This window comes from Buteo buteo, chromosome 2 (assembly GCF_964188355.1).
Source record: "Buteo buteo chromosome 2, bButBut1.hap1.1, whole genome shotgun sequence".
NCBI classification, from domain to species: Eukaryota; Metazoa; Chordata; class Aves; order Accipitriformes; family Accipitridae; genus Buteo; species Buteo buteo.
In genome coordinates, this window is record NC_134172.1 from 26,606,034 (window position 1) to 26,631,815 (window position 25,782).

The following is a 25,782-nucleotide window of genomic DNA, read 5'->3' on the forward strand; positions in this document are numbered from 1 at the left end:
CCTCACTGCAGTTCATTTTGTGTCTGTCCCTGGCTGGACTGCTGCTCGTAATCTTATAATGTGCTTAAAGACTAATTTGGAATGTCACATAATGTAAAGGTAGCTGTTGTTTTTATTTAATGCTGCGTTGCACCTGCAGTGTATATAACTATGTTTTGTAAAGGACTTTCATGGTTCCTTATAGTTTCTAGGGGCAGCTCAAAGTTTTGGTTCTGAGTTACAAAATCCTTTGTGGCTGTGGGATCTGGTTAGCTTTGCAGTCATTTCTGTCTAGAGCTTTCATCCAGAAGCTGAAATCTGTTTGGATGCTTGAGCTAATAGTTTTTAGATTCCTGTGTCTGGTGGCTCATTGGAGGCCTTGTTAGTAGAAACTACTTTTATCCTGCTCTAAAGAGCACTTAATGATCTTTACAATAAGCTGAAGCTTTATTTGAGTTGTTTTAATGAGGATTTTTTGCTTGGTTAGGAGTGAAGACAGAAAATATGCATCTGGTTTTAGAGACTGATGTTGTGTCATTTTGTGTTTGACTGAAAACACGCACTTTTAGCATTTCTATATACCCAGAAATGTTACTAGTCATATTTATAGCCCATCAGGAAAAAACAGTTAATCAATAAGGTGTGCTCAGCTTTTTAAAAGATGGAAGATGAAAGCAGCAGAATCTTTAGGAATACACAAATACCACACATGTTAGTGTAAAAGTTGAATCAAGTAACATTTGGGAAAAATACTGTGCTTCATGAATGACTGAGAGCCATTGTAGCTGAATTAAGGCACAATTTGCCTAAACCAAACCAAAGAAGATTTCAGTAAAGACAAACTAGTGCTGAACCATATAGCGTTCTTAGCAATTGCAACAATGTTATGCCTTTGAAACAAAAAGTGATGGCTCAAATTTTTATTTTTTTAAATGGAATTCATCCTAGGTGAGCAATAAAGTAGTTCAGAAGTGAGAAATCAGGAAAAATGAGGTTAGATTTTTATAAAATTAAAGGTATATGGTAAGGTGCTGGAGAGGGTGAGCATGTGCTTACGTTTCTGTCTGGTTGTGTGTATGTTTGTTGATTTTCTAGAATACTCAGGGTGTTGAGAAGAACACTTGCAAACATAAAAACTAGAAAACAATGTTGCTAATTTTCTGTATTTAATATACAATACTTACTGCATTTGTATTCATTTTACATTTTTAGATAAAAGAAACATACAGCTAGAAAGGTGAAGTAAACCTCAAGAGAGCAGTTTTAAATACAAAACTAATTTTTTTTGCCTTTTAACCTTCCAATAGTTTGGGAACAACTAAAAAGAACTTGACACTGAAAATTTTTATTATATTGGTTTTCATACTAAACCCTCAGCACCCAACAATAAATACACGACTTTGCTTTTCTTGCACTGCCAGCAGCAAAACGTTCAGTTCCAAAGGACTGTAATTCTGATATAATACAATATTGATAACCTTCTGTGTGCCTTAATTTAATTTTGTTGTATTGACACATAGTTATTTTTGCAGTCAACCATCTTTACAAACTTGTAAAAGCTAAAGAATATGTTATATGTTAAGGTGCATGCTCTGATGAACTTCAATGCAGTCAACGTAAAGTAACCCCAGCTGAGGGTGTTCTTAAAGCAGAAAGCCCCATAGGGTGATATTTGGGACACAGAGCAGGCATGCAGTTAGATCAAAGGGCTTTTTTTGAAAGCTTGCAAAGGGAGCTCTAGAGTTTCCCAAGTGTCTGCATTATTTCCCAGCTATTCTGTACAGCAGAAACATACTTTTTTCCAATGCGTATATGGTAATCAGCAGCTGTGCAAGAAGAGGAGAGAGGCTGCAAGATTTCATGTACAGCAATGGTGCAATACTTTTATATACCACAGTTTGCATGTTGTAGCCCCTTGATGTCATTGATGACTAGAAGGTAAACCAGTATATTTCAGTAACAATTCAAGAAATCACTGTTACATATTCCTGTACCTCTGTAGGTGATTCTGTGTTTCACACATAGTTGATTTTAATGCTGAATGCGAAGAATGTAAAGGAACACTGAATAGTAACCATGCACACAGAATAAAAAAAAATGATGCACCTTTAAAAGAAACAGTAACACACGCACCTTTTCATGTTTGTACCCTGATTAAAAGAACATAATGAATTTCAAGTATGAAGTGATACAGTGAAATCATGTCCTGTGAATAGGTATCAATGGTAGTCTAGGTAGTACAGTTTGCACCATAGGTAACTTTCCACCTTGCAAAACAAAATCCTACTGCATATGTAGGTAAAGTGACTTGAAATGCTGAAACTCAATGTGCCAGCTGTTTTGCTGGTACAAGCTGATATAATGCTGTAGAAGTCAACAGGACTGTGCTGATTTTCACCAGCTGAGTATATGCCCTAAGGTGAATGAAAAAAAAAATATTCAAAACGGCTTTGCATGTTTTTTTTGAATTATCAAATCTTAGACACCTCCAGAGTAAATGATATTTTATTACAAAAAAGGGGGAAAAAAGAGAAAAAAATAAGCCAAACAGCATTAAAGGCTGTTTTAACTTTCTGAATGTTTTTCATGTTATTTTTTGTAAAATCATACTGAGCAGTAAAAGTACCGAAACAGATTTTGATTTGCTAATGGATGTTGGTCTGATGTAATATCAATTAATAAGGTTACTCTGGATGTGTCTCAGAAGCTGTCCTCACTGTTCGTAGTATTCTGTAAACCTGAAAACACAAGTTTTAATAATGCCTTTGAGAACATAACTTATCTTGCAGATCCTGAAACCAGTATCCCGTGAGAGTTACAAACAGACTTAACTTTATATATGTCTTCTGTTAACTTCAGTGGGATTTGTAATGTTTAAGGGAGGCACACATGGAGTGTCTGGAGCAGTAAGAACTGAATCTTATTTGTGATACATTTCTGTACCAGCATCATCCTTTTCTCCACATATCCCAATGCCACTAAATGCACTTCTGAACTTTTGTATAAAAAAGCAATGAATAGAAATTTTGAGAGAATGTTACTAGAGTTAAGATTTTTATCACATATTACCATTTATATAGTATTCATGCTGTTTTACTAAGCTTAAGTATCACTATATAGACCAGAACTGCCTGACACTGAAATTTGTAGACTTACAAGGTCAAATTCTTCATTTAATGTAACTGTAGTCAGTGAAGCTACCACAAGAGTAAATTATGCTAAATGATTTTAAATACTTTGAAACCCCAATCCTATTTCATGCAATTGTCCATGCAGAAAAAAAAAAAAAACTAACAAAAAAAAACCCCCAAAACCAAACCCTAAATTTTCTGCCTTTATGCTTTTGTTTAGCCAACAATCTTACTTAAAGCCCAGATGGGCAAATTTATCACTGCAAAAAACTTTCTTCAATTACAAGATGCCACACGAACTTGGCTCCTGGCTTAAGCATCTGGAATCGACAGATACCTGCTGACCCTGCTACAAACAAAATAAAGCCAAAGGCAGCCTATGTAATGTTTTCTAATTTTAATTTTTTCAGACAACATTCTCCCACTATGTGTAAAATTAGCTCTACAATAGCATTTCAAAGTAATCTGCTTATTCCTTTACATATTAAACAAAAATACCCTAAAGCATAAAAATACTACATCTGAACACACATACTACTCTAGTTGCAAAACTCAATGTACAGTATGAAGCTTATTTATGATTTTTTTTGACTGATCTAGCTTTCTGCCTCTCTATGAAACTAGCTTCACTTCAACAACTGAAGTGTATACTAAACGCAAATAAACAATAAAGCGGCAAGACTTGACACATTTTTTGGCAACTACCCTTTCACAGGACTAGTGTGTTTTCATAAGAAATAATATACTGAATTATAATAGCAATAATTTAGGTTAATGTCAAATAGCTTGCAGATAAATGTGTCCACATCTTCAATAAACTCTGACCCCATTTACTGGTATTCATGTTTGTGTACTTGGGCCTTCAGACTGAAGAGTATCAAGCTAGTGAGGAAATACAAATACACACTGTTACACTGAAAGGAGAAGACAGACATACAGAGAAAAGCACCCTGTGATGCTTTCAGGAGTTATAATATAAACATAATTTCCAAAGTATACAGTTCAACTTCTAAGACATCATTCTGAGGGTGTAATTTTTCTTTAACTAGAGCATTCGAAGACTTTATACTTTTAAAGCTGTTCAAAGTAATGCAGCTAAATATTACATTAAAAATAAAACCTATATGAGATTCAATGGCAGATATAGACCACTTAAATGAATTAGAATGAAACAGACCATAAATACATTAATCTGAATGCCTGAAAAGAATTTATAAAGAAATTAAAGATTGAAAGGAAATAATAAATGGGTGCCTGTGGGCTTGGTTTCGGTGCCAAAATCATACAGCTTTGTGTAGAAAACAGATTCTATCAGGAAAATAAATGGCATCTTTATATTTTCTCTGTCTTAAGTATTTTAAAATGTGTTTTTCGCTTTAACAGAAGTGACTGCCTTGCCTGTGAAAGGTGCCTGGCTAAGAGTCCTCGAGACTCTTTCAGGCCTTCCTTCAATTGGAACCGGCTGTCATTCCTTACCAAAAAGCACTGCCATAACGTAAACTTCTTTTGCTCACGTTGCTGTGACTCTAAGTGGGTTGTAGGAGGGGAGTTCAGTCTCCGGGAAAAGAGATTTTGAACACTGCAGAGAATGACAGCAAGGTTATTTAACAGTGCTGAATGCAAGGAAGGTGTCATGGATATTGAATTCTATTTGTTGGAATCTAAACAGAGACAAATGATTCACTTAATATTGACCACCAGAGAGTGATCAGAATTTTTAGACAGTGTTGGTCTGCTCTGGTTTTAAGCTGGTAAACCAGAGTAATGCTCTTCTATTCAATTTATTATACACAAAAGGAAGGAGAATGGTGGTGATGGAGGTGAAATAAAACAAATCAATACGAAGTTGGAAAACCACTGGGTTGCTAGACATCAAGAGAGAAAAAAGGAAAGGATGGATCAATCTCTGCAGTCCCTTCAGCCTCTAATCTCATGACACTGCAGTCCTTCTATCATGTTATGATAGGTAACTTCAGTTCAAAATGTGCATGGCAATCAATACTCTCAGACGAGCACATCCCCACTGAACTTATATAAGCCACCTTGTACAGCCCCGCATCGGCATCCACACACTTCTTGTCAGCACCCAATTTCGGATGTAATTCTTGTTGTAGTTGCAACCCATGGTTACAGCCACCTTTGTTAAAGGGACTCCAAGATAAAGTCCCTGCAAAAAATCATGATGGATTTTGAGTCTTCCTAGAAAACGATTGAGAAGCACTTCTTATTTAACTAGCACTCTGCAGACCCAGGCTACATTTTGAAGCCAGTTTGTTGTTTTTTTTTTTCCTATCATCAGTGAGGGATGATTGTTCAAGATACACCATCATCCACCTGGACTAAAACACTTTGTCTTTTCCCACAGCATGTCCAGAATTCAGAGTCATCCTTTTTGTGTAGTGAGAGAGGTTTCTCAGGGGAGTTCTTATTACACTGCTGTTTAAACTGCAATAGAAACAGTAAGCATAGTGTCCCCTCTAGATCCTGGAAAGACTTTTTCTCAGGAGGATGTACTGGGCGTTAAGGTCTGTCTGTGCCTAGTACTTGGGGCAGGACTCTACTCAAAACTGCCATAGCAGAAAGCAGTGAGCTTGATTGCCTACATGCACCCAAGTTATCTTGAGAGTTGGGGACCTTCATATAAGGAAGAACTGTTTCATAGTTGCTCTGCCTCATGCTGGGAAGAAACCTCTCCCTGGGAACAGTGATCTCAGGGAAGGGAAGGGAGGTAAGCAGTAGGAGGCTGGCATTGCTAGTCTTGTTTGTATCCATTAAAAACTTCTGAATAACAGAAGCATCATTGGCTGCTCTTGTAAACATGTACATCACAGACAGCTGTCCAGGGATCTTCTATACTTAGTAAATAATCTTCTGAATCAAAAAGTGTTTCGGCTGATCAAACACATTATATTCAATCTAACCTATTCTAGCTCATCTCTTTGCTTGAACCAAAGAGTGTAAAACTAGCACACACTTTGCCATATTCTACTGTAGTATTTCCCAGTTCCTAACAAGAAGCAAGGAAAAACTATAGTACAAACCATTGGCTGCCTGCAGACTGGGGGGCCTGCAGAATCACAAGGCAGTAATTTAGCTCACATCTTAAGTGGCCGTGGAAGTATCAGCAGGGTGACAGACAAGTGATAGGTAATTAAGTGTCACTGCAGTGAGAGGAAGCAGGGTGTTGAAAGACTGTTGAGGAGTAGACTCCCCAGGGCTTCTTTCACAGTGTCGCAGTAGGATGATCTGGGATAAGGAAAGGACAGCTTGAGTGACCGGATGATCTATCACTATATGTATTTAACAAATGCTAGGGAACTACTGTGTAGAATTAGACGTTTCCTATCCCTGGAACTGTGAAATTTGTCTCTGTGCCAAGCCTACTTGCTCACACTTAATGGAAGGACCAAAATTAGCTGCTCTGTGCCAACACTTACCCAGCCACCCACACACATGGGCTAAACACAACAAAATGCTACACAGGCCTTATACTCTGTATTTTTGGAGGAGGCATAACAATAGTTAATGGTAGCTCTCAGGTTGGCACAGCACCTCAGAAAGCTCCATTCCTGCTGTACAACCTACAAAAAGACTTTTTTTTTCAATGGCAGATAGTTCTGCAGTATTACTTACACTGGGTGTCAGCCAGACTTGCTAGGCTCTCAGACTTGCTCCTGTAAGATGGTGAACCACCTGGACTGATCCAGCAAAACTTGCATGAGGATAATCTTTTCAAAGTCCAAGTGCTCAAAACCATGCCATTTTGGGTTGCCAAAGGACTTTCAATTTGTGGCAGGAGTCAGCTTGCAATATGCAGTGATATTGCACACTAATGGACACTGTTAGTGACTGTCCTGCCTTAGGGCTGTACATTCTCCATGTCTGCAGCTGAACTACAGGCAGTGTCTGTGTGGCCAGCTTAATCTGCTCTCAAGCTGACTCATAAGATTTTTTTTTGTATCTACACAGAAAAACATCTAGCTTCTGCAAAATCTGATTTAAAAAATAGGGCTGTTGCTATGTTGAAAAACTGCACTGGAACTCATGATTTGAGTTGGCATAATAAGTGCCTGGAACTAAAATCCTATGCAAGAGCCTTGCTTTATCATCTTATGCTTATGAAAGTGAACGATAGGAGAAAACAAAACACGTGGTAAAAAAGTCTTCCCCCTACACTTACACATAACTTTTCCACATATTCAAATTCACTTGCCAAAATTGCCCCGAGCTCTCCTAATCTCTGCCCTTTTTTCCTCTCTTTGCAGCACTTCACAATTTTCTTCCCTCATCGAGCTACTCAAAATTGATCCTAACATTCAAGAACTGGGTTTTTTTTAACAAAAAAGGCTGAGGATTTGCATAACATGGCATACGTATGAAACATGGAATAAGAGGAAAGTCTGCATATTGTTGAATGTTAATTACAAACTTTTTAGGAGTAATTGCATGAAGAAAGCTGGTAGTCTGTGAAAATTCATTTTCCATTCAGTGGCAGAGACAATGCTCTTTGGCTGGGTTTAACATGAGCGTGTCAGTGGGAGCAACTATCCATATAAACACTAGAAAATGTGGGTTTTTTTTCTGGCTTGTGGATGGGTTTAAGGTGCAGAAAGCTAAATAGTATGGATGTAAATCTAGCTTGCTTGAAAATGGACAGCGAGCTTGAGAGCTTTACAGCATATCCATGTAGTCATCACTAAAGTAAATCACAAGTTAAACATTACCTGTTTTCCCTTCTCCTTTCAGTCAAATGGTATAGGTTGCTTTAGTGCAAATGAACATTAAAATGGTAGTTAGAATAAATTCATACCTGGATGCTTTTCTTTCATAAAACCCTATCAACTTTGCAAGGTCAGTGAAAAAGTATCAGTTTCAATGCATATTTAATACACATTGTTTGAATTTACATTTTTCACATTATAAATATGCTCCTTTTCACTTATCCGAACAATATTTTCCCAATAATTCCTTAAAATCTCCTTTTTAATCTTTACTGTCAGTTGTTTGTTTTATATAAAAAGAAGGCAATATCTTTTGTCTGATCTTTTTTGCGAACAAAAAGTTTACCAGTCACCCAGTATCAAAATAACCATAGCAGAATCTCTTCTTACTTTCTCTAGCCATGCAAAAGTCTCATTGACATTAGGCTGGATGAAGCCCACCAATATATTCTAACACATATAAAACATTTAATCTGAAAGAAAAAAATGCCATATGGTTAGGGAGTTTTTGTTTATCTTAGCTGTTTTGCACAATTTTTCAATGAAGGCTGGAAATTTGAATATTGCAGAAGCTCTCAAAAGACTTTATTTAAGTCAAAGCAGATTTTCCACTGTCTTTACTCACAGCAACCTTGGGCTTTTCTGTCCAGAAAGCAAAAAGCTCATCTAAGCATGGGGCTGGCTAATTTCAGCTTCCGCTGAACATATAAAGAACTGATGGTATCTCGTTGGCCTTGCAGAATAATTTTTTGAGAACAAGTTCCTATTTGATTCAGTTCTGTTTGGGTGCCTATCACTGTCTAAATTAAAAACATATACATAAATTTTCAGGAATATTTCTTAATGCAAAAATATATCAGTTTCAAAGTATTCAGTGTTACAGCTAAAAGAATGATTTTTAGCTGGGTTCTGCAAAAATTTAATGAGGCATTTTTTATATTATCCATGCACACGACTCCTAAGTGTTTTTTATGGTTCCTATATTGTGTATATATTGCATATCAGTATGTAGTATTTACTAAGCTTCAAACTAAAAGGAAAAAATAACACTTGGCAAAAGTGTATTTGTCAGTTCACGTGTCCACATCTTTCTTCTTTTAATGGCCTAGTTCATTTAAGCCAATGAGAAAGCTTCTTATTGTTTTACATAAATTACTGCGATTTGATGGTTACAGAGTCTGGTCCAGAAACTAGAGTTATTACAGTCATTATCTAACAATTTGCAAAACAAAGAGATACAATAAAATAAATACTTCACAGATAAAACTCTTATTTGAGTTGCACAGCCTTTTAGACTGTTAAAATTGTAGTTGTGTTTTTGCTCACCTGAACTGGACTTGCACAAAAAAACTGGATATGAAAGTGAAACTTGGAAGCTTAAACATATAAAATCCCATTTACTGTTCTAGAGAGTGCTTCTGAATTTTTTCTTCATGGAAAGTAATCTGTATACTCCAATACTTAGTGATCAAAAAGAAGTAAAAGTGATAGCTTATTAACAGTCAGTTACTGAAGATTTCAATATATAACATGTTACTATTCTCTGTGAAAGTAAAAATATATTTCTTAAATTTTCCCACACAACTGCAGTTTGGAAAAATGTTTTTTCTAATATACTAATTTCAAGAAAATCATTTACACGTTAAGAGAAGTGTGAAATCCTGTTAATATCAAAACCAGATTGTGATATTTAGAAGCAGTTTCATAGTTATAAAATAAATATGCTAGGTTCCTAAGCTTGTGATCAATTCAAACTTCAAGCATAACGCAACAAAATCACTCTAATAGCCTAGTATCTTCTAATTCATATTGTATATAAAAATCAACCTATTCCTGAAACTACTGTAAATGAAAAATACTAGCAAAGTGGTTCTATAAAACAGAGTTCTTAGAATAAACTTCCTTATTATTCAGCTGTGTCTTATACATGGAACATAATTAATTTATGTGGCCTTTTAAACCAAACTGTGTGGTTTATGATTCATATACATATTTGACAACTGATGTGTTTTCAGTTGTGAGTCAGGTAAGTGCTCCAAGTTTGTTGGCTAAAAGACCGAAACAGCTCGTTTTCTCTTTATTTTCCATATTAAAGTTGGCCTAATACCCAACAGCAGAGAGGATTATATGTAAAATAAAACATGCTTCTCAAAGACAGTGAGTGAACCTGTGAAAAGTAGCATGGCACAGTATTTTCTTCTTATTCATCAAAACAACCATCAAGTGTAAAAACCACGTAAGAGTTACGATGCTTACAATGTTACCCCACGCAGAAGATGCTCAAATGCTACAACTTACTGATTCCTTTCTTGTAAAAGGCTCTGTACACATAGCATGAAATTTCAATATTTTGGAAACATGATGTCCTCATTTTTTGGTGTGTTTTAGGACAGAAACAACAGAGGAAGATACTCCAACATTTACCACTGTGGACTAATAGGCTGAAAAAAACCTGGAGTGCGGGCACAGCCTACACAGAAATATGCACAAACCCTATTTTTATAATTTTACTCGGCACACAGAAGGCAACATAGATGTATGCAAAACTAAGGGTATGCAAGGAGGTACACGAGATTCTTTTTTTAATCATCAGTTCTGGGCTGCTGGACTAAAAGAAGCAATACTTGGTAATAGGGACATAGGGGACACTGACACTGTGTAGCTATTGGAAATTTGGAAGAATCTTGTTGGAAATAGCACCTGTGAGCATCACTGAAACTTGTTTCCATAAGGCAGCTGAAGGAGAAGAACTGGACACTATAGTGAGCATGGAGACAGGGTGAAGAGAGAAGGCTGCTCCAGATATGTTGCTATGGTTCAGCAATTAGCACTTCACTAACTGGCTTTGGTGATTTTTTTCCTTGGTTATTGGGTCTGTTTTTCCTGCAGAATTATGTAGTAGTGATAAAAAAAAGTTTGGTGGGAGATAGAAATTGCTCCTTCCGTTACTTAGAATACCCTGTTCTCTGCTGAGAAGAGCACAGTGCCTGGTTGTGGGTGGTCTAGGAGCTAACATCTATACTTATTTTTGATATTTTTTTGTTATTCAGTGGTTTTTAGCTGCTGTCGAACTGCTCCTGTAGAACACATACAGGCATAGTTATTGCTAAGAATTGCACTTTGAAGTCTTATTTAAAGGGTATATGAAGAGTTTTCATCACAGTTTGGAACGTGTGTCAAGGAGCACTTTCTTTTTCACATATACAATTCCTACATCCTACACATATGGCAGTAATGAGTAAAAGTACTCAAATACTAGAGCTGTACCAGTAAAATAAAAAGAGCAAGGGCATGGGCTCAAGCACAGTCCCACAGTTGTCTGTACTGTCTAATTATGAGCATGATTCCTGGCATGATTTTAGCCAGTGCCAGCACTTCGCCCAGCCAGAGAACAGGCTTTCTCAGTTTACTAGTGTAAGTGAAACCCCATGGTTTGGCAGGGAAGACTGGAATAAGAGGAAGCCTATGGCATGTCAGATGAAATTTCTTCCTAAAGAGATTTTGAAAAGAAGGTCATTTGAAAAGTTATTGGTCCTTTGAATCTAGATCCTTGCTACCACAAGGACCCCATTAGATAAATCATTTCCCTAACCCTGCCAAGACAGATTTTTTTTAGTTCCTGCCATTCCCACTGGAAGGATGTTCCAGAACGTGACCATTAATGCAGCCTTTCTCAAGCTGTTCTCCTGAATACCCCCATTTATAACCTGATCCTCTATTAGACTACTTAGAGCACCACATTGCAGAAGCTCTGCTTCTGATTCCACAAGCCAGCCCTTGCTTTTCTCTGCTGCTCTCTGAGCTCTTCTACTGATTGGGAAATACTGCTCCAGTAGTTAACTTCCTCGAGATTTCCATATTCTCATTCATTTTTGAGCCAACACTAATCTTTAGCTTAAAGTGTTATCTTCCCTCATTTTTGTTTTACCCCAATAATGTACCTACATTCAGCAATCATATTCTCTTCTAGCCTTTGCTTCGCTAAGCTTAATACAACAAGCTCTTCTAACATGGAACAGATGCACATCTCTATCTGAGAGTTTTAAGCCTGATTTGAAAATACCCTCTTCTCCCCTACATTTTCACCCTATGTTTGTTGGAGAGCTCTGGGAGAGTTCCCTGACAGCTGCTGGAAAGCCACACCAGCTGAATGCCCTGATAAATTATGTATGATAGCTCAGCACTAGGTAAAATGTGGAATGTTTTTAAAAGTGCTAGACTGCATAGAAAACTTTTATATTTGTTACTGTCACAAGATTCTCCTGAAATTTGTCTCTGTTGTTCTAATTTTTGTTTAAAAATGGTTAGCAAATATTTCACTCCGGCCCATCCTTTTCTATGAATGTTAAAACCTATTCACACTCAGGTACAACATCAGTGCTGTGGGCTTGCAGTTCCCGTTGGATGTAGAAACAGCGACAGTGACAGAGGCAAGGCCAAGATTAGAGGGTTAGCTGCCATGACCGCTCCCTGGCCTTCAGCTTGCTGCTCGCAGAGCTTCCAAATTCTTGTGTTTTGCATCTGTAGTATCTCTGAGTGCAGATGCCTCATGCACGCTCTTGCCAAGCCTAATTTGCAGCTTGCCTGTTCATGCTGGTAGGTTTTGCATAGGCATCATTCTGGGCATGGAGGAAAGCACAGGTCACTGCATGCATGCACGCAAGTGGTCCTTTTAAAACCTGGCTTATTTAAAACAGACCTAATTTAACCATACGTCTCATACTTATGTGTCTAACAGTAGTGAAAAGCTTTATCCAAGAGACAGGTAAGATCCACTCACTATCCTAGCAATGGACCATGTCCCAGGCAGCACAGATACCTGAAACAGAGTTAACAATGAAGCCTGCCACAACAGCCAGTCTATCACAGGACTGAGAAACCTGCCAGGGAGATGGCTACAAGTTACCATGCCACAGGTGGGAAGATTATATTGCTCAACTCACTGCTAAGGACCAGCGCTTCTGCCAAGCATGCTGTGAATAAGGATATAATGTTGGCTCACTAGCTAAACAAGATGAAATAGAGCTGAGGAAGATAGAGCTTAAGGGACTATCACAGGAGTAAGCAAAGCTAGCTGCCTCACTTATCATCAGTTATACTGCAATAGTGTATATTTATGGTTTTATGGTAAGGGCTAACTTGTTGGACCAATATTTTCCCCCAAGTCATATCCAGGTAAGTGCACTAAAGTCATGCTTGGGAACAGCTTTTATGGATTTAAAATATTTCTTTTTTCCCCAGTACAGTATTAAAAAAATAAAAGATTCTTTTTAAAATACTGAAAATATATTTTAGTTAAGGTAAAAATACTAAGTATAAAAATTTAATGTAATATTTAAAATAACTGTGCTATAAAGGCATGTGAATTGCTTAGTTATTTTGACATTCAATAATGGCACATTAACCCTAGTGGAAAAGCATGTGCCAGTATACCCACATGGTGGTTTAGGAGAGAAGCTCATGCATTTCTGCATAGAAAACAAGTTTGCGTAATAAATGATATCTGAGGCATTTTGAGACAGTAATGTTCATGCACTTGCGATCCATAGGGGGGTATTGCAGATAAGGCAGTGCCGTATACAGCATACAATTCAGCACAAATACATATCTGTGCTTATTACAGGTATAGGATTCTCTGCTTCTGAACTGGAAAATTTTTTTCTATTTTCCTTTTTGGCTGATAAGCAGAACAGGTTGAAGGTGAAAATCTGTATTGATTTTCATTGGCTCTGCTCATGTCTTTGGGCTGCATATCAGAAAATATGGAATGAGAGAAAGAAAATGTGTTTGCAGCTGTTTCCAGAGGGGAATGCTGGGTTAGATGATGGGCTAGAACGTGCCTGAATTTCAATGCAAACTGACCATTTGGAAACTGAAAGAGTCTTTAAGAACAGGACTCTAGAAGTTTGTTAAACACTTGTTTTTTGCAACACACACACAAACGTAGCTAGATAATAACTCGTTTGTGTATGAAAAAACCTAAAAGTTGAGAATTTATTATGATCACCATCATCACTGTTATTTTCATAGAGTAATGAAATGCTAAAATAATCCATCCAAGTTTTCAAGTGGGGAAGCACCTGCATTTATGCTCTGAATGAACAGTAGCTGGATGTATTAATGCATGTATCAGTTAACTGCAGGTTGAGAGATCTGATATTTCAATGCCATTCTTTAAATATCACTGTAAGAGATCTCATAATAATAAAAAAAGTACCAAATCATGCTTCAGCAGCTAGAGAGAGAGATTGCATCATGTTTTGGCAGTAACTTGATCATCCTACTCCACACTGGCAGCATTCAATATTAAAAGGATAAAATGGCAGCAAAACTGGTCAGCAGCTTCTCTTCATCTGGAGTTTTCCCAGGTAGATAAACAAAACCAAACCAAACCAAACATAAAGCTGCAATGGGAGCAGATCAAAGCCCTGGCCCTTGTGTTGCTCTGATGAAAGTAAACTAGATTGATTTTCTTGGATAAGCACATCACAATCCCAAAATAAAAGATAAGTGCATAAAACCTCCAAATAATGATCTTCGCTAGAAGAGCTATGTGGTTTGTGTGGGACAGTGGCCTTGTCAGCTACACGTCTTGTTCATTTATGGTTCATCTTCAGTCAGCATTATGATGCATTCACCTCACTGGAGTTTTGGCTGGATGACATGTGAGAGTCCAGATTCTCCTTGCATTTCTCCAGATCATGGAAATATGGGTGAGAAAGGGCAACATAGGCAGATATTCTCTTGCCTGGATTGAATGCTAAGCATTTCTGTAAGTATGAAAAGAAGCTGGTTTTAACTAAAATGTACAGTTAACAGTGCTAACATTGCATATATACATTAACACATGCCACATTCAATTTATGATCAGTATGAGACACAACAGTGTCTCAGTAAGTGCTGCACGATAAGATGACCATCCATATTAAAACAAGCAGTGGGGTCATAGTACATGAATATGGCATCCCCAAAGCTAATAGAAAATAACAAGTTAGAAAATTCAAGTATTCATAGTTTAGGATATCCCAGAATTCAGGTTTTCTTGAATTCACATGCACAGAACATCTGTCTCAAAGACTGCAGGGAGCAATTATTCAAGAACAACTTTTGTTGTTTTCTTTTAGTGTCAATGCAGTATTCTTTTGTGGTTATACAAACATGGACAGCATCATAAGGTATATGTTCATTCTTAGGCTCAGCATTTCTACAGGTGTTGGGTCTTTGGCTTTATAGCCTTTGTATGCTAACGTTTTGTGTTCAGTTTCTCCCTCTTCTTCCTAGTTGTACTTCGCTTGCCTTCCTTCCAGATCCTTATCTCAGCCTTTGTCCAGCCAGCACTGAAATCTCTTCCATGGCCTTGTGTTTTATACCTTGTTCTTCTCTTTTCCTTCATTCACCTGCAAATAGTATCCTTCCTACTATCCTTGTCTAACCACTTCCTACTCCTACTTTCTTTTCTTGTATCAGAATTTCTATCATTTAACTTCTGAAATTTAATTCAGTGACTTCCAGTCCTACTCGCCCCTTTCATCTGTGGCTCCCAGTTCTCATCTCTTTGCCTAACAGAAACAGCTTCCCTTCCTACCTCACCTTCTAGGCATAGGTATTTGCCTTCTTCCCCCCTCCCATCATCCCTCGTGCTCACTGAGCTCTCTGCCATATATTATTCCTTGTTCTTTCCAGAATCTAATTCTTGTCTATGTCTAGCTTCCTTTTCCAAGCTGCCTGCAAGCACAACAGATGCATTTCTCCCCTGCCATTTCAAGTGTCCAGATGTAGTTCAGCTTACCGCAGCTGGAAGCTGCAGTCATAAGGACAATGGAGGATGATCTGCTGTTCTGTATAGATAATGCAGGCCAGAGATAGCAGCTTCTGAAGGGACACAGCAAGTCTTCCAAGAGTTATACTGAGCCCCCACTACCGAGCCCATGTGAACCAAGATCTTTTAAAGGCTTCCAGAGAACAAACTAAGCTAGATTTCAACAAGCGTGGCAAAAGGCAAACTGAGGTAAGGCCACTCCCTGTATTCCATTCCAAGACTGAACTTCAGGGCTGGGGTTTATGACATATCTATAAAAATGATGGAAATAATTTGGTTGAATTCAGTGTTACCAGTTGTACCAGCACAATTTGTTTGCTTCTGTTCAATCCTGACATTTGTTAGAGGGAACAATTGGTGAATTCCAAATCTCAAGTTTTCAGCATTCAGTAGAAGGCATGAAGATTTAATCTGCCTCTACAGCCTATTTTCTGCTTTATACTGGGTCCACTATACCATGAAAAATGGTAGATCAGTTTTTGTACTCATGTCAGGCTTATACTATAACAATGGCTGAATCAGTGGCACAACAGTGGTCAGTAATGAGGATCTAAGCATAAGGTCTAAATACAGGTCAAACAGGTACTTCCCTGACACAGTTTCCTAGTCTCTAACTATTCTCAGCTCTGACACCTCTTGAGCTGGTGGTGTCCTTGTGCTGATGTTTCACAGATTTACATGAATTTGCCTATCTACTTTCGAGCTTTTCTTTAATAACCCCATTGAATGGAAACATAAATGTTTCTTGGCATGTGGCATGCACAGTGGGAACTATCGGTCATGCGGTTTGGAGAACAACAAATAGAAACTTACAAGAAGCAAGTCTTTGCCCAGATCATCAATATCTGGTACAAATTTTTCAATAGGTTGTGCGGGTCTGGAAGTGAAAGCATTTCTTGGAAGGGCAACGTCATTAGGCCAGTCCTCTTCTTCTGGGAGTCCAATTACACTGTGAAAGGAAAAACATAACATTGGGTCTGAATATTTATGCAGTCTCCCCTTTATATTGATTATACTGAGTGGCAGTTTATAAGTCTTTTCGTTTAAGTGAGATTAATTGTACAGTAGTGTACTGATCTCTGTGAATAGAGGCTGATGAGCATAGGTCCTCAGTGTGCTTGGTAGGAATCACTCTGTGGCCAGCACAATTTTCTGGCCTAGGTCTCAATTTTCTTTTTTCTTTTTTTTGTTTGTTTTGTTTGTTTGTTTGTTTTGTTGTTGTTGAAAAAGGGCTGAGTGCTTTGGAAGAAAGTTGCTCAGCTCTTGACTGGATGGTGCAACATATGTCACTCCAGGCTGATTAAAAGCAGTAAATTTCAAAGGGGAATTGCATGCAAGGATCTTTATTCACAAGAATAGAGAGTGAGAGAAGAGTGTGGGTCAAGATGAGGGTAAGGCAATAAAAGGGATGTTTCATAATGCTTCAAAGCTGTGTGCAGGAATTGTTGCCCAAATTTACACAATTTATTTGCTTCACAATACAGGTTTTAAAGTGTCAATTCAGAGGTGGCATAGGACTCGAATGTCTTTATGTTTTCACTTTCAGTTATATTTTAGCTTTTCTTTACCCTTTAATAGAATATTTTAATTTCTTTTTATATTTCTTTATGCTTTAAATTCTAGAAGATATTTATACTTATTAAATAATCATGGTAAGGTTTAAAACCCAAATAAATGAAATAGTAGGTAAACCTCCAGTGATGGATCATATCTCATACATTTCATGTTTTAGTCTGATGCTAATATTTGCGGGGTTGAAACGCGAGTTTCTGATGGAAATTCTGGAAAAGACCATACATTACTTGTCAGGTTTCAGGGAAAATAAATTTTTACAGATTGTAAAATCGAGATTTTTAGTGGAAACGCTGACAGGGTAAGACAAGAAGGAACATGAGAAAACGGTCATTGAATACTTGGGTCTGCACTAAGCCCAAGACCACTAGGGAGCAGCATTGACCTTTGTTCTTTTTGAGGTTGGTAGTAAGACCAGGTGAGGCCACGGGCCAAACACTTTGATGTAAATCATAGGTTACCTCAGTGGAATTACTCCGCATCTACCTACATGGGTTTTAGATTGTAATTTGGCTCACCTAAAATACCTCTGAAAATTAATATGTCTTCAAAACAATGGCATGGCTAGAAGGATAAAGCAATTAAAATCTCGGGACAATTTAATTTTACTACCTCTGAAGACATCACAGCTCTTGGGAAGTGGTAAGTTAAATCTGTATGAAAAATTGAATTTGATTTTTATCACCACAGGTACGGTGGGGGTATGGGGCAACTCCCTTGGCCACAGTGGTTAAAGCCATGTGATTAGCTGTTTAAGGATCTGGACCCGTATTAAATTTAATACGAATAGCACCTCAGGAAGATGGTTGAGTTAAATATTATAAATAACAATGAAGTTTAACCTGCCATTCAAATGTGTTTCATTAGTCCCATTTTGTTAATGTCTGCATGAGAGAGCATGAACAGGGCAGAATAAGCACAGGCACAGGCAAAGGCAAAGCTAACAAAAAGAAACAAGGAGGCAGCCTGTCAGACAGGTAGGGTGGACAAGACCAAGAGTGGAAAGGGGAGACATTTTTAGTTACACACTCACGTAGTGCTCAGAACTGCTAATAATGAATGTCTGAGTAGGTGCCCTCCCTCTGGTCTGGTACCACTACCAGTGACTAAGTTTGGGAGTATCTTGGATGAGTTTCACCTCCTGCCAAAGGTTCAGGCCTGGTCTTGAGAAACGTCAAGTACTTTCCACTCCCATTGATCACAATGGGAGACAAGTCTGCTCAAACCATTGCAGCTTTTAGCCTGAAATCTATGAGGGTATTCCACACGCTGATGGTGTCCTTGAAAAGCAGGAAATCGTTTTGGGCCACCTCCGAGGGATTTACCCTCAAACGCAGTGGAATTTTACCTGACGCAAATCAGAATGCACATGTAAAGCAAAGGTAGACCACAGCCCCATTATCTGAAAGAATGCATCACTCCAGATTGCACGAAAATCCCAAAACTACTTTCTGTCCAAATTAGTCTGCAGAATGAGTCACTACTGTAGAAGGAAACAATCCTCCTACAAGAAGAGCTATGCCTAACTGTAGGGGGTTCTCCAGCTGTGAAAATACAAAATAAACACGATTTAGCATAACTTCCCCAGAACCCAAGCAACTTTTGAACTATTTAAGGAGAACTGCACAAAAGAAGCAAAACCAAACTTTCTCTTGAAGTAGATGTGTAATAAGGCATTTCTTCTAAAATTAGCATGGCATTTTCTCTTCTTGATGAATTCTTTTCTGCACAGGTAATCTCAGCCCCTAGGGATGGAAATATCCCTGTTGGAGGCTGCCACTAGCAGCTATGCATTTAATCCCATCCCAGTTCATTTTGATTTTTCCCCTTAAATGTCATAAATGAATCAAAATCCTTAAAAAAAAATCACAGCTATGTCTTTTTAAATTATAAAATATGTTGTATGTATCAAAACTGTCTTCATTTAATAAAGCAGAATATTGTAGGACTAAAGGAGTAGCTTTGGCAGAAGAAGAAAAAGTAGACTTTAAGGACTGATTTTTCTGGATTGGGCAGGAAGAGCTATTCAGCGCATGACAAATTAACCACGCAAGTGAGTCACATACACTGGTATGGTATGCAGGAAAGGGAAGTCAACTGTGTGAAAGCAAGACCTGCAATTTAGGAACCTCACATTAAATAATGAAAATGCTTAGAAACAGATCTGTTATGATTTGAGAACTGGAAAAATGATTAAACAGAGAAATTCATTATTTGTTCTGTTTAAGCTCTTCTCAGAAATTTTACTATCTTCTCTTTGGGATATCTTTAAGAGAATAATATTTCAGCCTTTCCGCCCCACCCCCCTCTCTCTCTGCTATCTATTTCTTATTTCATCCAGATCTCTGGATCCCTGCAGCCTCTCCATACGAAAAGGGAAGACAGAGGTGCAGAGGCAAATGGGCATTCATTCTCTGGAGTGGGACCAGCCCTCTATGGCTTTAATTTCCTAACTACACAGTAAGTACATCAGATCTTAAATTTACATGGTTCTTATAAATTCAGAAATATTCCTTGCTCTGAAGAGCTTTTACAAGAAAAAGTTATATAATCCTACTTAATTATCATATCAGTAATATCAATAACTTAATTTTCTGGTTTTTAACTAAGAACATATTTTGGAAGAGAATTTTTCAACTTCAGAGAGTTTGGAGGCCCCCCCCCCCTTGATAAATCTAAAGAAGAAAAACACAAACTAGAATTGTAAAATGGTTTTAAAATAAAGCCAATTAGTTCATCTCTGACAAAGCACATGTTAAAATGCTGATATTCCTTCTGTTCTCACAGTTACCTTCCTGACCAAAATATGGATGGTTAATCATTTTAACAGGCTACACAGTTTATTTTAAAAGCTAAAATATTTTCTTATGTACACAAGTCTTTTCCGCAAAGAAGCTGTTGGTAATCGTCTTAGAGATTTCAGTTTAATAACAATTTTAAAGTAGTCTAATTTTGTTTTCTGAAATACACAAAGAAATTATTGAAAAGTAAAACATTTGTGTTTATGTGAAGAGAATCTCTTGGATCTAACTATTTAGGAATATGCATGAATGGTACATGCACAATATGTTTTAAGAGATTTAAAAAGCCTGAAACAGAAGTCTTTCAACTTCCCGATGATGGCTATTAGTTCTGCAGAACTATATTCCATGTTGCTTCCTCCTCCCACTCTGACATGGAATACACAGAAATATCATGTTGCATATGGTAGCAAAAGGAAATATGTTCTAGGAATACTTTGTTCTAGTCACATTATTGCATAAAAACATGGCAAAGAAACCTCACAGTGTTTCAATGTTAAACAGGTATTGACATAGTGAAACTAGTTATCACTTACTCAAAGATTTTTCCTAGCTGATCAACATCTGAGTTTCCACGGAAGAGTGGTCTGAAAGAACAAAGAAATATTTTTAGGACATGACTTGCTTTAATGAATATGAATTTATATTTGTCATTGACAGCTGCCAACATAGGGTGAAAACGTTATTTTTTTTGCAACATCACTTCTTCTGCCTCCAAGTTTTATCCAGTCTGTGAGTGTACCTTTCAAGTTTCTACAAAAACTGATAAAGGAATGGACAGATGAGACATATTTTTGAGCATGCTACTTTTGAAAATGTAATTGCATCCTTTAACATGAATGAAATAACTTTCTCTCAATTAATACCTTCTTCTGAATGATATCATTAACAAATATTTTTCACTACAAAGAACACACTTAAATAGCTGTTTATAAAGAAAAAAACAGAGTGAATGTCATGCAATTCATTAAAACATAATAAAATTAGACATTAATTGTTATGGATCTAAATTCAAAATTAAATTTCTTGTATATTGTATTTTGGAAATGTTCTCCTAGGTTTAAAGGGTCAAATAAATGACAATGAATTTGTGAAGGTCTGCAAAGAATGGGGTGTGAAACGGTACAGAATTTACCTTGAAGGAGAGGAATACTTCTGCTGCATAAATAGAGATATGTTCAGGAAACAAATTAATAGGCAGAATGTCCAAAGGCTTTCAGAATAAACAGCGTCTCAAAATACTTTCAGAGAGTGGTACATACTTTTTCTTTTCAAAGTGCAATTTAAAATATTTTCACTCATGGTTTATAAAATACTATCACCCCATAGTGCCTAAGTAAAATACAAAATTCAGATTTGTATGGCTGTATGGCCGTATTACCATCTTTGTGTTGAATTCAGTAAGGTGTGATCAACAGTGCAATTTTATGTGTAAACTCCCAAGACATTCCAACAGATTACTGACAGATGATTAAGAATCCAGCCGAGAATGAGGGCATCTGTGAAGATCAGGCCCCAGATGTTGCGTACCATTTTGGTTCAACAAATGGTAGATTGCTCCAAGAAATGCAATTCAGACACACTGCAAACTGAGATACTAACTTGGGTTGATTGATAGCCAGGCTGCCCCTCTCTTCTGGAGCACAGCTCTTGGAGTACAGTGCGTGCTCTAAACTTAGAGTTACAGTTTCCAAAACTGTTCAACTGAGACCTGGTGACTTGACAAACAATACATATTCCCATGTTTTCACTGGCAGCCTTTGGTTACGGAGAAACGTCAGTTCTCCTGCCTCGCCGCATACTCCTTTTCTTCTGTCTGATACAGGACCTTAACAGCAGTGATAGTCAAAAACATAATTTCACTGTTGCTTTTCATAGGACAAGACATCTCCCATCTACACTGGAAGAGCAACAAGTACTCAGCTATAGTCTTTCCCCTCTCATTGCCCATATGCAGGAGCAGGTGTAGGATCTGGATCTCCTTTTGCTAACCATGAGTTAATTCTGAAAAATGGTGCTTTACATCTTGACACTCACATAGACAAGAGAGCTCCATGTCTCTGCCTATCTGGTGGGTCCACACCAAATACAGTAAGTAGACCCAGAACACTGTGACATTTCTCAGGTAAACATAGTAGTCTCTGCAGAAATCTGTGCCACCAAGAAAAAGAGCAGAGCAATAACTGGAATACATGCTGGCCATCTTTGATGAACTAAACATGCATTTTGTCTCCTTCGTGTTTGCTGCCATTCAGGTCATGTTGTATCAACTTACACCGCAAACTGCTTTGCGCAGGGACATTGAGAGAACAATTTCTTCAAGTCTGATTTGAAACCATATGACATCAGATTGAAACTCATGGGGTAAAATGCGGTAGCCTGTTGCTTGTCCATAAAGGGCTTTATTTATTTTGATTCTAAATAGATCATAAATAATCCTACGCGCTGCTTCCTGGATATACATGATATTTACTAACTGCAGCCTCTTTGACAAGACCATTTCAACTCATACTTAGAGGTTTCTGTATTTTTTTAAGCTTTGAGGTATCCAGCAATACTGGCTTCTACAAAACCCCAAAGTTTAACTTCATTCAGACAGGAATATCTACTTCTGCTGTAAGTTTTGAGCCTGATTTTCAAAATGTTCAGTAGCTACAATCCTAGTATTGTTTGTGGCAGCAGACACACTCCATATCTTCCAAAGTCAGAAAATATGATAACCTTAGACATTTTTTTGAATGACTGCTTAGAATTATTAACATACAGTTACTTTAAGTATTTAGTTTTGGCTCCAGCATTAGAATATTGGGGCCCTTTAAACTAACAAAATCTACACAATCAAATAATTCTATCCATGCAAATGGAAAGCTGATTTAATGTTTTAAAATGTATGTTGAACCTTGCATTAATGTGAAAGCTTGGCAAAGTCAGCCTTGTTCGCAAATCACCTTAGGCAGTGTCATGCCAAAACAAGTATGATTCTTGGGATTTTTAAGGGAGGTTTTTCCCATCGTTGCTGCTGTCTCAGATTCACTAAGGGCTGAAATTCTTTTGAATATATAATTATACAACACAAGGTGACCTTCCAACATACTTTGATATTTCATCATAATGAAGTGTTATTAATTCATCTTTCAGCCTCCTATCCATCCCACCATCATGACTACAATAGAATGCCAACTTCAGGTTAGGCACCACTAATGTAATGAAATTTGCCTCATGAATTTTGGCTGGAGGTTCAATTGGAATATTGGATGTATGATTGGGGAAGTATATCCACTTAATCAGCAGCTGTACGAAGATCTCATCTCACATTTTGGCACTAGATACTCTTTAGTAATGACTTGCCAGCACTGCAATTCCAGCACACATAAAAACTTTCACCTCAAGCCAATTGTTTTTTGAATTCTATTCTTAAAGGTGGACATCAGCTATCCCAGTACCACTGAACTGGGAGCATACTCAGCAGCCACAGAAATGTAAAATTTCACCTTTGTTCTTGGTATCTTTCACTTGACTCGCTCACCCACTCACTCCCTGAGGTTTATTTATGCAAGCTCAAACCAGAAGTCCTTACTTGGGCATATGTTCTCCTCCTTGTGATGATAATCTGTGTAAGACTGGTTAAACTCTGGGAGTCTGATTTTGTAGAATTCCTTCTTTTTTTCCTCGGGAAAGGCATGGAGAAGATGTGAGTCTGTCCTCTGACTCCAAAGAACTCCTAAAATCTGTGTGTACATGTGTCTCAGGAAGAGGGATATTCTAGTGGAGGAAAGGGCTATCCAGTGCCTTTTGGTTCCTTGATCTTCTCAACCTTCCCTGACTTTGCTTGCTACAAAATTCGTGCTCTGAGGGCTCTGACGCCATTGCTGTTACAAAACACACACTTGAGTAGGGAAGGAGATGGGACGAAATAACTCACACTGCACCTAAGACCCTATTTGCTCAAGAAGTCTCAGATGTTGTTGTGTCCCCATAACTTCCTATTTTTGTTGGTTGTTGCTTCTTTGATTTTTTAGGGAGAGGAGAGGAGGGAAATGTTACTGGGAATCTGCAGGTGTCCATCTTGTTTGACCACTCCTCCTCCAGGCCTTGGAGCTAGACCATTATCCACTGCCTCTGGAATGGTGCCCACTGAATGGAGGAAAACCTGTTTCATGTCTACTGTATACCCTACAGAATACCCTTAGCCTACAGATATGAAGATGAGTTGGAGGCACCCTATTACTACCCTGTCCTGGTAAAATAAACGCCAACTGACTCAATAAGCACATACCTTAGTTGTTGACGTACAAAATGTGCAGCTGCACAATTAAATGGATATTAGCTATGAGTCTGCATTGTGACTATTTTCACAGATAACTCTATCTACCTTTTTATATGGCAGCCCAACACAAAGATGCCTGTAACTCCTGGGCTGCATGAGGAACACTGTTGCCAGCAGGTCGAAGTAGGTGATCCTTCCCCTCTGCTCAGCACTGGTGAGCTGGTGAGGCCACATCTGGAGTGCTGGGTCCAGTTCTGAGTTCCCCAGTAAAAGAGAGACAAGGACATACTGGAGACACATCAGCAAAGGGCTACGAAGGTGATTATGGGACTTGAGCATCTGACGTATGAGGAAAGGCTGAGACAGCTGGGACTATTTAGCCTAGAGAAGAGAAGGCTCAGGGGGGATCTTCTTAACATATATGAATACCCGAAGGGAGGGTGCAAAGAAGATGAAGCCAGGCTCCTTTCAGTGGTTTCCAGTAACAGGACAAGAGGCAATGGGCACAAAATGAAGCACAGGATGTTCCCTCTGAACATAAGGAAACACTTCTTTACTGTGAGGGTGACTGAGCGCTGGCACAGGTTGCCCAAAGAGGTTGTGGAGCCTCCCACCTTGGAGATATTCAAAAGCTATCTGGACATCGCCCTGGGCAACCAGTTCTAGGTGGCCCAGCTTGAGCAGCAGGGCTGGACCAGATGATCTCCAGAGGTCCCGTCCAACCTCAACCATTCTGTGATTCTGTGATAATACAGAAATAAAAATACAAATCACGATATAAGGTTGCAATGTAAAACCTCACAAATTCTGAAAAAGTTACCATCTGCTTATAGTTTAGAAGGACTTGCACCACTAATCTTCTGGCTGAAAGGCTCTCATGCTTATATGTACCTGAACAAATTAGATTTCACCATTCACCAACTTTAGGCTCTCTTCTCTTGTCCAAAGGAATATACTCAGCTCATGTTGTTGTCTCATGCTGAGTTTCACCTTCACTGAGTATTCTATCTATCTGAACTGGATACTGGTGTCTGAAAGGTCGAGTACTTTATTTTATAGACACCATGTTTCATGTCTGTGCTACTCAGTAAAAACTGAGATATAAACATTTCCTAAGCAAGTCTCCATGAAAAAATTTTCCCTGGTGCAACTCCATGGACATGCCAAAGCAATTCTAAAAGTATTGTATACAATGACAATGCAATGACACCCAAGAGATGAATGAGGTTTAACTGTAAACTGGCTATATTACTTCTAGACTTTACTTTCAGACTTTGGTCTACAAAGCAAAGAGGGTTTGTAACTTTCCATAAGAAAAGTTAGAATTTTCATAAAGATTGGAATTAAAGGTATTGATAAGCATTGCTCTAGTCTATACTGCAGTGCAGACACAAGAAAAAAAAAAGTCTAATAAAACCACATGCACTGAGGCACAGGAAAAGATTTCTGCAGGTTTTTGATAGTGGCTGACATTTTGAACTGATTAGTGACA

At 38.0% G+C, this 25,782-nt stretch overlaps 1 protein-coding gene across 4 annotated transcripts in view; it reads right to left on the reverse strand.

Annotated features, from left to right (window-relative positions):
• Window positions 1-1,123: 1,123 nt before the first annotated feature.
• The window catches only part of CDK6 (cyclin dependent kinase 6), a 219,728-nt gene continuing 195,069 nt past the window's right edge, over window positions 1,124-25,782 (reverse strand). For all 4 annotated transcript variants that reach the window (XM_075049354.1, XM_075049339.1, XM_075049327.1 and 1 more), the window contains 3 exons: window positions 20,560-20,610; window positions 16,464-16,599; window positions 1,124-14,601 (listed from right to left, as the gene is read on the reverse strand). In XM_075049354.1, the coding sequence (XP_074905455.1) occupies window positions 14,455-14,601; window positions 16,464-16,599; window positions 20,560-20,610 (334 nt within the window). In that variant the 3' untranslated portion in view covers window positions 1,124-14,454. The remainder of the gene's footprint in view (window positions 14,602-16,463; window positions 16,600-20,559; window positions 20,611-25,782) is intronic.